Here is a 15,339-nt window from a genome sequence, read left to right as displayed (position 1 = left end):
AGGGTTTTGTTTGTCTTTTCATAGTCTTCCTAATTTAACGTTTTTGGCAATAATCTTTATGAATCTACTGTCTAAGAAGCAGAGAAGGACTTATTTTTCATTCAGCGCATTTTCAAGTTTCTCAATGTATGAAGTATGGTCCTGGCTCCATTCAGTAAGCCATTATTTATGTCTGCTGGCTGGCAGAGAGTGTGATTAAATATGCAATGCATACGAAAATATGAAAAGTTTTAATAGTGTAATGTGTTTTGGGGGTTGAGTAATTTTTTATTAAAGACAATCAAGATTTTGATTTAAAAAAGCAAAACGTAAATGCTAAAGAATAATACTTTTCAGGGCGCCTGAGTGGCTCAGTTGGTTAAGTGACTGCCTTCGGCTCAGGTCATGATCCCGGAGTCCTGGGATTGAGTCCCACATGGGGCTCCCTGCTCAGTGGGGAGCCTGCTTCTCCCTCTGACCCTCTCCCCTCTCATGGTGTTTCTCTCTCTCTCTCTCTCAAGTAAATAAATAAAATCTTTAAAAAAAAATAATACTTTTCAAATGTGACAAATTTTGACAAAATTCCATGCTTATCAAAAATAGAATTGTTATCTTGAATTACAAAAAGGAGTTAAATCCTCCCCCTGTTAAATGGTACTTAGATTTCCCTGGGGGATTTGTACATGCCATTAAATTCAAAGATGTTCAACTATCAATTTTGTTATTATATATTAATCAGAATGCTAAATATATTCATTAGGTGAAGGAAAAAAAAGATCTGTTCTCTAGGTGATTATGGCGTTTGTGATATTTTAAATGGTCCAAAAAAGGAAAGTAGAATCTCATATTTTAATGACTGTACCAAATGGTCAAAGATCCTGTAGCACCTTATACCTTTCCTCCAAGGGAGTGTGTCTTGCTTCTGGCAAAGTATATAAATGGCTAATATAAAAAGACAAATATTATGTTCCTGTAGGTAATGCTTGTCCACATTAGAGAACTCGGAACTTTCAAACTGGAAAAAAAACTGAAATGGAAAAAAAACCAAAACCTGCTCTTAAAATGTTCCCGTATGCTCTAGATAAGAATAGTTAATGAATAATGAAGGAAGTGGTGTCTTGAAATGAGACTGGTTCATTGTTCTCCTGAAAAGCATTTTAGACTCATTCTCCTATGACTACGTGACTAAATGGGTTTATAATGCAACATTTTAATGTTAATAATCTACTTGCACAAATCAAGCAAATGGCAAGTCAAAGACTGAATCATTTCATAATGATAATAAAAAAAATCTCACTGGTCATATGGACCAATCTTTAATAGACATTAATTGTTCACATTGCTTCTTCTGCCTCCAAGATTCGGGAGACTAGGCAGGAATATATTTCTTTAGAAGTCTTGTAATTTTACTGATAATTTTTCTCCATAAAAATAGCTCTACTCAGAAAATAAAAGTATTCACCTAAAAAGGAAGATCAACTAACACACTGTAATTGATTGTCAAATATATCAATTTAATAGTGGTACAAGTTAGGAATAGTTAGTAGTAAATTGATTCAAGTATTAAGAGTACAAGATTGGATGCAAATTTAGAGTTCAAATTCATTTAGCTATAGTGAAAGTATTATAGTGGGCTAGAGCATTTAGACCCCATGACACAGAACATCAAACTTTTTAAAAAAACTGGAATAGTTGTAACATTTTAGAAGACTAAACGATGGCTTAGAAGTGTCAGCATAAAAAAGCAAAAATGATCCTACACCTACCTGTCTGGGGAAAATTTGTCCCAGTGGGGACAAATGAGTTCATTCATTTGATCAGAAAGAGTTAGCAAGGTCTTACTAAGTGCGGTGCACTACTTATGATACTGTTATCAATAATTTCTACGGAAAGGAATGAAACCAAGCAAGCTCGCAAAGTATCTAGGTCCTCTTATCTGTAGAGAGCTCGCCCAGTGGAGCAAGAGGGAACAAGAAATCTTCCTCTCCGTGGGGGAGGGCACGTCCTGAGCACTGTTGGCCAAAGGCAAGGGAAGGAAAGAGAGAGCAAGAAGGACATGTGTCAAGTGCTCAGTTTAGGGCCGGATTTATAGTGAGGACTTCATCTATGAAGCATTATTGCTACGATTTAGGGTGTGGGACTGAGGATGGAATGTTGGCTGGACCCAACATGAGGAGAAGCGGCCAATAATGAGAAAGGGCAGGAGGGCGACACCCTGGGATGGAGCCCTCAGCTACATGATTCCTACAAACAGGCCCCACTGGCTGTTTATCCCCCCCATTCCCACCTGTCTTTCATCCGGGTTCCGTGCTGCTTTTCCCAAGCTTCCCCCCTCAACACTTTAGGGAACATTTTATTAACAATTTGCAGGGTATAGCCAGTGGCTGAAACCTCATGCCAGGGTCCGGGGAGTCTTACTCATGGTCCTACTTAGAATCTTTTTCTCTGAGGACACTTCTATGAGTGAGCCAAAAATTAAATATGTCAGCCATCAGTGATGCTATTCAAGAGCCTATCCTAAAAACGTCCATGTGGGGCAGAGAATGGTTTGAAAAATTCAGAAATTAATCTGTAATCTTGGGCCTTGTCTAGAGCTATGCCTCCCATTGTGGTCAGCACATGCCTGAAGATCCCCAATTTTTTTTTTTAAAGGAAGTTAATTCAATTTTTAATTTGAAAAATATGACCTTTGAGGAAAGGCTACAGGAATCGGGGTTGTTGGGACCCGGTACAACACAACAGCAAACCCGACTTCATAAATGTCAACTACTTGAAATCAGCTGTGCTCCAAGCCTTCAGACGTCTGAAGCAGACAAAGTAGACGAAAATTGTAGTAAGAGATTTTCGTTTAACTTTAATAAGGAACTTCCTGGAAGGAATCTAAATCTCTTACTGCAATTTGACTTAATGTTACAAGGTTAATTAAACACAAACAGGCTACCAAGGAAAATTGTGGAATTTTGGCTCTTAGGTAGAAAACCACATATCTGAAATGGTTTAGGTTTACTCCTGCCTGGAATTAAGAGGCTGGTTTGAATAACTCTCAGAGTTTGTGTATTATATAACTGGTTTTATAGCTTTTTAACTTCTTCTGTGCATGGGTGAGGCACACATCCATATGAACTCTAGGGCTGAAGAAAAAGTACAACGAGCTCTATATACAAAGTCGATCTTGAGTTTCCTTACTTGGCAGAAGAAAGTAAAAGTGTTATTTTTAAATTGGCTCCTTTCCTGCACACTATTAAGGAGAACTCCAGTTTGGAATAATATTTTATTGTAGCACTAAAAGATAGTCCCAAATCATTAACATACTGAGTTCATTGAACTCCTTATCAATACCACATTCAAAGTAGCCTGTTTTGAGCAAAGAAAGGGCTGAAGTAGAGCTTAACAACTAACCACAAACAACACTTATTTTTGGCCTTATTAGGAATTTGACATTAAAAAAAAAACCAAACCACACATTTTTATTATATATGGTCAAAAATAAGAACAAAACCAGCCCATTTCTTCACAGCATTGAAGTGGTTGAATACATTGTTCTCATGTGCTGCAATATTCAAAAAAGGATAATTTGTGGGGAAAAAAAAAAACCCAACCAAAACCAGGCTGTAATTGCAAAAACATTTTGTGAATTGTGGCATAATGCTAAATAATTATTCTTCGTCTTTTTTCTTCTGTCAAAATGGGCAAAATCATTTCTTTCTATTGCTTTTTCTCCCCTGTTTTTTAAAGAAAGAAACAAACCACGGTAACTTCCATTCCATTTTAAACTAATGCTTCTATTATTTCATATCTAAATGGGGCTGACATCATCAGCTCCTTCGTGTCCTGAAAGATATTTAGCTCTGGTCCACTGTTACATACTTGATGCATTACATGAAATAAAATATCTCAAGATTTCAAAAATATTTATTTTAAAAACAGCAATCAAATTGCCTGTAATCACATTTTCTGCTTGGCTTTGAAAGCTACATTATTCAATATGCCAGTGGTCCTTTCCATAATGGCAACATATTAGAAATTCATGCTGCTCAAATACATCTGACTTCCTTGATGTACCATACTCCCTCTAGACCCAGAGGAACACCCCTGCCTCAATTCGTGTGTCCTGCCCAGAACCTTCTGAAGTGAATGCTTGTCAAAACAGCTGTACAGTGGCCTCCGAATGCAAAGTGTGGCATGACTGAATGCCGAAAATGACAATAAATCTGAGTATATACATGATGCTTGCTTTTGTTGCCCGGAAAAATAAGGCATTTGGGAAATCACGCCCCCTCCTGCCCCCCATTTCCTTGCCTTTTAACATCTTTTTTCCATTTTCAACTCCAGAACTGGAAATTTGAAGCATTCATAGAAATTGAAATCTCCTTTGTTGCCTTTTTTTTTTATTGTAAATTTTCTATAATGTGTCATTAGGAACCATACTCCACAAAAAGCTCAGGTCTTAAATGACTCCTTTCTGTGAGGCCATTCTAAAACTTTGCACGGTTTTTCTTTGTATGAAAGAGCTTCTGTTGACTGCACAAAGAACAAGCAATGGCCACATATAGGCCAGGCAGTGAGGCTTGGATGACTTTATACAAGGTTGCATTTTCCCTTCTACCCATCCATAATTAAACCCAGCAGTGAATGTGCCAGAGTAGAGAGAAAAAGAAGAGGCTCTTGATTTCAGTTTTGTAGGAACCAAAGGATTTTGCTTAAACCGTGCATACTTAGTACAGATATTTTCTTATTCTACCTTTCTCCCAAAATATTTCTGTCGTTTCTTTTTAACAACATGAAAACACCGTCGGGTCTCACCAAGCAACATCACTTTCTTCTTAAGGGCAAAACAACATTTTCCACTCAAAGAAACATTCTGTTCAATAGATTCAAATATCTTAATAACTGATTAGGCCCGGGGTCGGGGAGGGAGGACAGGTAAAACACTACAAAGCCAAAGTGACGGTAGGAAAAATTACTAAGTGACCAAAGTGAAAAGTTGGGTGAGTCGTGAGTCTGGATCACACTTGTGTGGTCAGCAGAGTATGAATCATAGGAAAATGCTAGCCCTGGCCTGGGTCTCAGAGATCAACTTGTTCTGCGGTTTTCCCTCTTCTCCGGGGACAGAATCCGTTGTGCAGGGGAGCTTTTATAGGAAATGTGAACAAGTGAGACGAATAACAGCAACACCACTCTGGCTGACTCCTGCCTTCCTCTGGCTCCAAAGAGCTTAATTGGGACCCTCCAGATCTAACCCAATCCTGCTGGTTACAGATGGGGTGCAGTAAATTGCCCATGCTTAACAAGCTTATCCAAAGCAGGCCCTGGTCTTCCAAACTCTTGTTCCAGTGCTCTTCTAACCAGATTCCACTCTCTGAGAAGCTCAGGCTCATCAGTTATGCACTATCAAAATAACTCAAGAGAATTTTGAGAAAAATGGAACTCTTGCAATATTGGGTCACGAATAGCTGTTTAACTTGGACCTAGAGAATCAGAACTAATTGGCTCTTATTCAACAGTATATACTAATAGAAATTCTACTCTGTTTTATAGGCCAGGCTTAGAAAACAGGGACTTTAAAAAAATGGAACTTTTTTTAAAGTGCCAGAAATCGAACTTCTTGTGGGCATCCCAACTGACTACTGACATATAAAATGGCATCAGCAAGAATATACAAAAAGGAAATGTTGGAAACTTGGGGAGGGAGAAATTTCACCCCAAGTGTGCTTCACTCTCCATATAGGTTATTTTATTTATTTATTTTTTTAAGTTTATTATGTTATGTTAGTCACCATGCATTGACTAATGCATTAGTTTTTGATGTGGTGATCCACAATCCATCGTTTCCATGTAACACCCAGTGCTCCATGTAGTACGTGCCCCAGTAATACCCATCACCAGGCTAAACACTCCCCCCCTTCCCCCTCCCGTCTAAAACCCTGTTTGTTTCTCAGAGGTTTATGACAAATTTCAGAAAGCAATCTAGATACTCTACCCTGGCGACCTTTTTATCAGAAAGGGATTCCCACTGAATATATCTAGCATCTACTGTGTGACAGGCACTACTTTACAGATACTAACTTCTTTAATATTCACATTATAGGATTAAATATCTTATTATACCCATTTTATACATAAACAAACTGAGGGACAGAAAGGCTATGTAAGTTGCTCAGTGTCACACAACTGGTAACTGGCAGTGGCAGGATTGGAATTGAGGTGGTCTGGCTCCAAGATGTTGGTTTAAATGATAATGGTATATAAGGGCACTCAGTAAAAGGTAAAGCCTTTTTTTGGTGAATAGGAGGATTTTTGTTGTCTTTTTTTTTTTTTCCTACAGATGTGAAGAAGACTAAGGATCAAAGTATAAATAAGGCTTTGGGAAAATCTCTCTCATGCATTTTAACTCCTCCAAAAGAGTCAAGAAAAAGCTTGCCTTTTTCATTTTTTAAAAGATTGATTTATTTTATTTATTTTTAAGATTTTATTTATTTATTTATTTTAGAGAGAGAGAGTTTATTTATTTTAGAGAGAGAGAGAGCAGGGGGAGGTGCAAAGAGAGAGGGACAAGCCGACTTTGTGCTGAATGCAAAGCCTGATGTGGGACTCGATCCCATGACCCTGAGATCATGACCTGGGCCGAAATCAAGAGTTGGACATCTAACTGACCAAGCCACCCAGGCGCCCTTATTTATTTATTTATTTATTTATTTATTTATTTATTTATTTTAGAGACAGAGTGAGAGAGAAAGAGCGTGAGTATGTGGGGAGCAGCAGAGGGAGAGGGAGATGGAGAAAGACAATCTCAAGTAGATGCCCCGCTGAGCTGGGAGCAGACTCAGGCTCGATTTCACAGCCCATGAGATCATGACATCAGCCGAAACCAAGAATCGGATGCTTAACTGACTGAGCAACCCAGGCATCCCACTCTTCCCATTCATTGAACAAACTTACAGAACGCTTCCAAAGTGTTTCTAAGCAATTCTTTAATATTCATTTAACACCATGACTTAAGGACTATTTTATCCTTGCTTTTCAGATAAGAAATTTGGGGCATTTATGGGTTGAGCCACTGAGCAAGTCACTTAACTACTCTGAACCTCCATTTTTCAATTGTGAAATTGGGATAATAATACTCATTCAGACATTGATTTCTAATTATGAACTAATTTTTTATGTCTAATATATTAGACATTTGTAGGAAATTCTTATAATCAGTAATACTGTATCACTTATGTTGCCCACTGGGGATAAGAACAAGCAGATACAAGAAACTTTATCTTTAAAATGAAATATCTGGAGTGCCTGGGTGTCTCAGCCTCAGTCTCAGTGTCTGCCTTCGGCTCAGGTCATGATCCCAGGGTCCTGGGATCGAGCCCCGCATCGGGCTCCCTGCTCAGCAGGAGGCCTGCTTCTCCCTCTCCCACTCCCCCTGCTTGTGTTCGCTCTCTCGCTATGTCTCTCTCTGTCAAATAAATAAATAAAATCTTAAAAAAGAAAACAAAAAAACCCATAACAACGATCTCTAAAATATATATAATACTTAAATGAGAACTAAAATATTTCCACCCCGTGGATTCATTCAAATTCTAAAATTCCGTCATGCGAAGATACTAACACCAAGATGTGAGCACCACACTAACAGCAAAGGCTCAGCTTTAATAACATTGAAAAGCTTTTGGAAAATACAATCGGAGATAGTTGGTCCTATACATAAATCTGCCTAGGGTGGTTTATACTCATAGGATTATAAAAGTTGCAGCAAATTTCTTATTTAGAATTTCAAGTGTTAGCTTTTATTATTGTAGGTGACCTTGAAAGAAGGGCTTGGAAAGAGCACTGTATTTCTAGGTGAGCTGCGCTTACATCTGGATTTCTGTGGTTATTACTTCCTTGTCTATATGAGCATTGATGATCTATGTTGTGCTCTCTTCACAAACATATTTTAACAATTGGCAAACTGACCAAGAGTTCTGTTGTTAAACTTTGAGATCACATTGGGCACGATCAAAGTTTTTAGGGAAGAGTTTTAGTCTGTTTTTACAAAGAAATGTGAAGAAAATATTCCACAGTCTTAAATTTCCTTTCAAAGCAAAGAACCCCTGAGTGCTTTTGAAATGTAAAATATGGCTGTAAGAAGGGTTGTTCATCTTTAGATCCATTTGTATCTGGGAATGATGTGAAAACAGCTCAGTAGCCCATCTTTCTGTTCTCACTGTCACCGCTCTGTGTATCTCCTCAACACCTCTTGCTGAGTTATGACAACGGGCTGCTCAGACTTTCCATAACTCCAGTTTCTTACCACCGCTATCCATCCAGGAAGATGCCAGACGGATTCTCCTCTGATACTGTTTTCATAATGCTTTTGCCTCTAATGAAAACAGCCAATGGTTTCTTTGAATCCATCAAATCAAGCCCCTGGTCCTTTCATTGGTTTGTGAAACCTTTGGTCAAGTCTTCCAACTTAAAATAACCAACCTTCTTTGCACATGCTCTCCAATATGCCTTTTCTTTCCCTCTCTGTTTGTCCAAATCAAAACCATCTTTCAGGCCCTGCCTGCAGCCCTGTGTTTTCCACTAGGTTTTATAGACTACCCAAACCAGATTACTCTACCGTCTTCCAAGTAGGAATTCCTACTGGGTTCATTGGTCAGTAAAACTGAGTTTAGCCTTTCCCCTGGTCTCTAATTGCTTCATATCTTACTCTAATTGTTTCATACCTATTTATGTTTTCTCTGTGGTTTATAAGCTTCTGAAGGACAGTGACCATGTCTTATCAGTCATTTGAGCACTTTCAAACATTTAGATCACAGTAAATAAAATGTACACCCCGCCCTCTTTAATACCCATCACCAGGCTAACCCACCCCCCCACCCCCCCAGAACCCTCAGTTTGTTTTTCAGATTCCATCATCTCTCATGGTTCATCTCCCCCTCTGATTTCCCCCCCTTCATTCTTCCCCTCCTGCTATCTTCTTCTTCTTTTTTTTTTTAACATATATTGTATTATTTGTTTCAGAGGTACAGATCTTTGATTCTGCATGGAGTACTGGGTGTTATATACAAACAATGAATCATGGAACACTACATCAAAAACTAATGATGTAATGTATGGTGATTAACATAACAATAAATAAATAAAAAATAAATAAATAAAAAATAAAATGTACACACTGATTAATGGCATTCTAGACACATACTTCAAAAGAAGAATTGAAGAGGCTCCTTGTTTCTCAAAGGAATTAGTAGACTCCTATGAAGTCAGCCCTGCCAACCCAACTTTATTGGATTTCTATTGCAACTTTACAGTATATCAAACTCTGGCTCCTGGACTCCAGCCAGAGATCCCAGCCTTGAAAGAGGATTCTTACAATAAATTTAAACTCTGAAATTACTTTTTCCAAGACCACACTGGCTTAAAAAAGGGGTTTAATATAGATTTAATGTTGGAATCAACACTAACTAGACCTATGCTGTCCATATAGCAGCCACTAGGAACATGTAGCTACCTTAAATGTAAAATAATTCAAATATAATAAAATAAAAATTAGTTCTTCAGTCACTCCAGCCACATTCAAAGTGCTCAATAGCCAATGAATACTCCTGTTGGACGGCATGGCTAACAGAAAAGCCATTATCACAGAAAGTTCTATTGGACTGCGCTAAAGCCCATCCAAAGCCTCACCAAGAACTGGATTATTTGTTGAAGTAGCTTTTTACACAACAGCATAAAATGGTAGGGACAGTACTGGGAGTAGGCAAGGTGGATGGCCACCTCAGAATGTGGTCTGGGAGGTATGGGGAAGGCTCACCATCCTGTGAAAAATCCTGCTAGATGCACCTTGCCAAGAACCAGAATGGCAAATTAGAGCTTCATCCCCTTAGCGCAGGCCAAACAGGCCCCTCTGCCTTGCACAATGTTAAAAGTTCCAAAGGAAATACCACATTGAAGGGAAAATACCTAAAGTCCAGTTTTTGACATTGGGTTGGGTGGGGAAAGCATAAAGAAATCTGGACGAGGAGAAGCTGTGGATAGGGCAAGAGGAGAGCACAGTGGAGGAAGGACCTAGAAAGTGGTGCATTTCACGCTGTGACTAGGTCCCATTCTGAGCATGCCATTTGAGGGTGGAGTGACTGCCATTTTGGCAACTCTGGGGAAATCCTCGACGCATATATGTTGAAGCTGCACACAGTGTATGTATGCATATATACACTGAAGAAGCATCTCTTAACGAGTGAGTGGTATATCGAGATGGTCCTCAGAATGCTAAGAAGGCAAATTATATAAAGGAGAAAAGAGTTTTGAGACTTGAATTACAGAACTGAATATCTCATTATCCCTTCTATGGCCCCGCTCCACTCACACTATGAGAAAGCTTAGAGGACCGACTTGGTAGTATATACAGTGTATGCGTTCTTCTTAGCAAACAGGTGGTGCTTATAAAGGCGTCACCTGGATGCCTCATTGACTTCGGAACTGGGTCTGTGAAGGCCTAGCCCCAAAGAGGAATAGACACGTGACTCTTCAAGGTGACTACTTTGAAGTACAGCGTGATTCAGATTTACGAATTTAGCCTATTCACTTAAAAATCCATGTCCTATTTTATAAAGCCATAGTTAATATTCTTAGGGCAAATCTATACAGGTAGAATAAAAAATCAAGGCAATAGTTTTCTGCCACCGTGAGTGCTGCGAATGAGTTCTCTCTTGGCCACTGAGCTAGCTGCCAATTCTTAGAATCTGGACACTGTCATGGCATGAGGCTTTGGGTTTCATTCTCGAAAAGTGACTTCAGGGTCTCTTTTGACCCTCCCTCCCCAAACCCCACCCTTCACATTCATGATTAATTGGAAAACCTTCTTGTGAAGCCGCTCAAGTTAGAGATACATCCCCAAATGATTTTGATTAGTGATAATGTGAATGCTGCCTACCAGAAAGCCATATAAGATGAGCAAGTTAATCAATTTGTTCATTGTGAGCACAACAGCACTGTTCAGTGACTTACCAAAATGACAATCGAGTTACATGTACCGTTAAGTGATTGAACAACGGAAACCAAAGAGTGCTAATTAAAAGTCACTGTTAACCTCAGGGAGAGTTTGATGACAAGGTAAAGAGTTCTGTCCTTGGCCATATACTGCTGAAACTATTTTTCACTACTTGAGATATAGACAGAGAAATGACTAAGGTTTTAGATGACACACGAACCAGAAGGAAAGATTTCATGGTAAGTCAATGTTTCTCAAACACGGGATGCTTGCTAAAAATACAGATCCCTGGACTTCTGGGTAGAGGGCTGGAAATTTAATGTTTGCTGGTTTTTCTGGATGATACACATTCCCACTAACTTTGAGAAGTACAGAACACTCGAAGATTCATGGGGACAATGGATCCAATAGATTGAAACACTTTAATGGAGATAAATTTTGGTCACTAGAATTGTACTTCCGAAATACAAATGAAGATGTTTTCTTACTTTCCTATCCTGTAAATCTGTGGAAAATGGGGGAGAAATCCAACTGAACAGCAGTTCCTAGTCAGAAGATGTGAGGGTCTTGCTTGTGGCCCCTCTAAAGATAACTTTTTATCTGAAAGCTAGTAAGACAGTTCAACTTTATGACAGGGCCTTCAGTGTCAAATAGGGCTTAGAACTTTGGGTTAGACATATGAGTGATCAAACAGGTAATTAATTGATTTTGCCTTGAAGTCAACAGAAGACAGAAAATTACTTTAGGAATGTATGGGGAACATTTTCCCTAGCTAAAAACTTGTGCCTAGTTTCCGAATCCCACGTTACTACAATGTAAAGCATCTCCCATGAAAGTCGACCTTACCCTCACTAATGACCCTCGCTCCGCACCACAAATCAGTAACAGATTCTTACCACCGAAATGGAGTTAGTAAGCAGTGCTCCGTCCTGTCCCAGCAAATTGGAGACGGTGATTTCAGGTAGGTCCATGTTTTGTGGATGAAATGGTAGCAGGCCATTATGGTTCATTGGGTGACACAGAGAGTGGTAACCAGGTTCGACTTCATTCACGTGCACCAGTGAGTGGTCAGGGAGAGAGGGAGGGGTGATTGGTGGAATGTTGAAGTCTTCACTTTCCAGGCTTGGACCAGGGTAAGACTGAAAAGACAAGGGATATTGTTGCAAATTATCATTCCCCTTCTTCATCACCATGAACAAATACACACGACCCCTTCAGATGTGATTACAAGCAGTCTTATGGATTTGGCAAACACATTTCAAACATGCAGATTACCCTGCTGTCATTTCACTAATATGCACGGAAGAAAATTGTCTCAAAGGCATATCCACTCCTTGTATAAAGAGTACTTCCATTAGGCAGTTTTATTTTTCCAAGAAACTGAACTCAAACAGATTTCAAAGGTCCCATTAAAATTTTCCAGAATTTTAATCTAGCTGAATACCTTTTTCATGGGAATTGTGGGGAAAGAAGGCAATTTATAAAATTAATGTTTAATCAAACATGTTTCATAGGACTCCCTACTGCTCAGATCATGAGACATAATAAAATGAATTCCAGAAGTTCTGGGGGCAATTGTTTTTGAGTTTTGAAAAGCTGCATGCTCACAACTGACAAAAGAAAAATAATTAGTAAAGACACAACTTAGGCATGTTGCATAACTGTGGTTGTATAGAAAGTTTGATATATGAAAAAAAACCATTAAAAGCTATTTTTATCATGAAGATTATACCATCAAAATAAAATGAAGATTGTTTTCTTGATTTCTGACTATTCGCATTTATTTGATTTTCCTCTAAAAGCCGCGAAATAATATTGCAGCCATTTTGATTCAGTACAGCTACTTTGAAAAGCAATAGCACACTGACATTATTATAATACTAATTTAGGAATAAAAGTCAAACAGTAAAATAAATAACAACATATGAGGGGCTTTTCCTTTTGGAAAGTAGCTTTAGATAAAAAAAAAGGAAGGGAGGAGCAAAAAAGGAAGGAAAGATTATATGAGGACACTCCTGTTTAAAATGGAAGGTGGTAAACATTGAAACTATGAGGAGGGACCAGATAATAAAATATTGTTCCCAATTAAGATAGAGGCATAGCGATATTTAGCAGTCCTTTATAGAGCAGGTGTTATAATAAAAAGGAAACAATTTGGGTCCTGATCACTCTTGCAAGCCTATTTTTCAAATTAAGCCTGCCTTCCTAGTATTTGAGTGCACGGGTAACAGGACTTGCTTGACTAACAGCACAGAGCCTGCTGAAGTGTGCAAGATTTGAAATGAGCAGGCAGAGGGCAGGAGCCAAAGAAAGTACCGTAAGGTATTCATTGGGTGTTCAGCCAATAAGCTTCAGGCTCCTGCATCCAAGTGCCTGGGGTTATTTTTTCCAGATGGCGTCTATTTGTCTAACAGAAAGAAAATCTTCAAGTTGCACTTGCTAAATGTTGTACAAGTTTTGATATATTTGTTTAGGTGCTGTCAGAAGACATGATGAAATGAAGCGCTACTGGGAACATCTGGAATTGAGACTTGGTCACGTAGAGGCACGTGTGGGTTAGTGACTGGGGGTAGGTGAAGGAAAAGATTTGGTTCATCTCTGCAGATCATTGTTCTTTAATATCTAGAGTTCTACTAACAAAGCCACCAGCTCTAAAAGTTCAATCATCGGGTACCAAAGTTTCGTGTTTATAGTTTAGATCTCTTGTCTGAAAAATATATTCGTGGTCGGTGTCAAATCCTAAGTTTGAATTCTCATTTGTTTGGTATATTTTAGACCTTGAGTCTATAGAGGTAAACCATCAGTTCCTGGTACAAGTATTGATTTAAGAAGAAGCGTAAAAGATTGGAAGTGGGGAGGCGGGAGAGAGAGGAAGCACGTGTATTAATGCTGGTTTTGTTAAAAGCGCTGTATCGAGTCCCTGACTATGTGGTCTTCACTTAATGCTTAACAGTAATCCTGTGTGTGGCTATCATTATCCCGTTTTCCTGAAGAGAAAATCGAGACTCAGAACTTAAGTCACTTTGACTCAGCTGGTAAATAATCAGCTCAGTATATATGAGAGATGGACACATGCTGTGACACAGAAGCAGTTTAATTGCTACTATTTTATTAAGTTGAGTTATATAAAGTTGTCAACACCCAATAGTTTTGCACCAACCATTAAGAATTCACATTAGCTTTGGTCTCAGGTCTTTCCTTATCCCAAATTCCAACCCAATGCTTATCCCTCTAAAATATTTACTCAAAATGAGCCCAAGAATGCATAATTTGTCTTTGTGTTGACATTTCAAAGGCTGAAGTTGTTGATACATCTCTTTTAAGAAGTTAATGGTGTCTGGGGCACCTGGGTGGCTCAGTCGGTTGAGTGACTGCCTTCGGCTCAGGTCATGATCCTGGAGTCCCAGGATCGAGTCCCGCATCGGGCTCCCTGCTCAGCGGGGAGTCTGCTTCTCCCTCTGACCCTCTTCCCTCTCGTGCTCTCTATCTCTCATTCTCTCTCTCTCTCAAATAAATAAATAAAATCTTTAAAAAAAAAAAAAAGAAGTTAATGGTGTCTGAAACTTTCCTAAATAAGGTACAGTTAATGCCAGGGATAAAGGAGAAAGATGTTTTTAATTTTATAAATGCTATTAAGCCTCTGAAAATACTCAGGGATACTCTATCCATGGTATACCATAACTTTACATGCTAGCAGTTCTTCAGTAGTTAAATCTTAATTTGTGGTGTTCTAAAGTAAGGTTTAATTGGTATCACTTTACATTCAGTGATAACAATTGTACTGCAATTTAACAAAGCTACATGGTTTATTTTCACGTAATTACACATTAATGTTATTTAATGCATGCACTTAAATACCTAAACCACAGATTCCACAATTTAACTGGTAATGGGTAGTTACGTGGATCAGGAATTTTAACAACATAGGGTTACTTAGCAGTTTCTGTTTTTTACATTAGAAGTCATGATGTGGTTATTTGCTGTGAGCCCAATACAGTGTAATTGATGCCAAATAAAAGTATAATAATAATTGTATGAATGTTAAAATGTCAAAGAACTTACAAAAACTCCAATGCTAGACTAATTACTAATTATTTTTTTAATGTGGAAGTGAATTAGCTAATTCCTCTCTGTTGATTTCTACAACTCGACATCTTTATTTTAATTTTGAAAAACTTAATAGGAATAAGTTTGACTTAACAATAGTAAGATATATATTATTAGAGAAAATTGCAGTTTGGGGAAGAAAGTATTACAATAGGATATGATCCAGTGTTTTCCTTATTCCCCAGGAGGCTGGCCCGGTTAGAATCCGTATTCCATGTCTGTTGAATGGATTAACAAATGAATCACTGAATGAATGCATAAATGAATGAATGAATGCTAAG

General features: G+C 38.4%; 1 protein-coding gene across 2 annotated transcripts in view; it reads right to left on the bottom strand.

Annotated features, from left to right (window-relative positions):
* Nucleotides 1-15,339, bottom strand: part of TOX (thymocyte selection associated high mobility group box) — a 298,896-nt gene that overhangs the window by 116,918 nt on the left and 166,639 nt on the right. For both annotated transcript variants that reach the window (XM_028110446.2, XM_028110455.2), the window contains one exon: nt 11,848-12,090. In XM_028110446.2, the coding sequence (XP_027966247.1) occupies nt 11,848-12,090 (243 nt within the window). The remainder of the gene's footprint in view (nt 1-11,847; nt 12,091-15,339) is intronic.

The sequence above is a fragment of the Eumetopias jubatus genome, unplaced genomic scaffold (assembly GCF_037043125.1).
Source record: "Eumetopias jubatus isolate StellerSeaLion01/CBP00866 unplaced genomic scaffold, mEumJub1_p1.0 scaffold_4, whole genome shotgun sequence".
Lineage (NCBI taxonomy): Eukaryota > Metazoa > Chordata > Mammalia > Carnivora > Otariidae > Eumetopias > Eumetopias jubatus.
The sequence above is the reverse complement of the archived record's forward strand: the minus strand, read 5'-3'. Positions and strand labels throughout refer to the sequence as shown.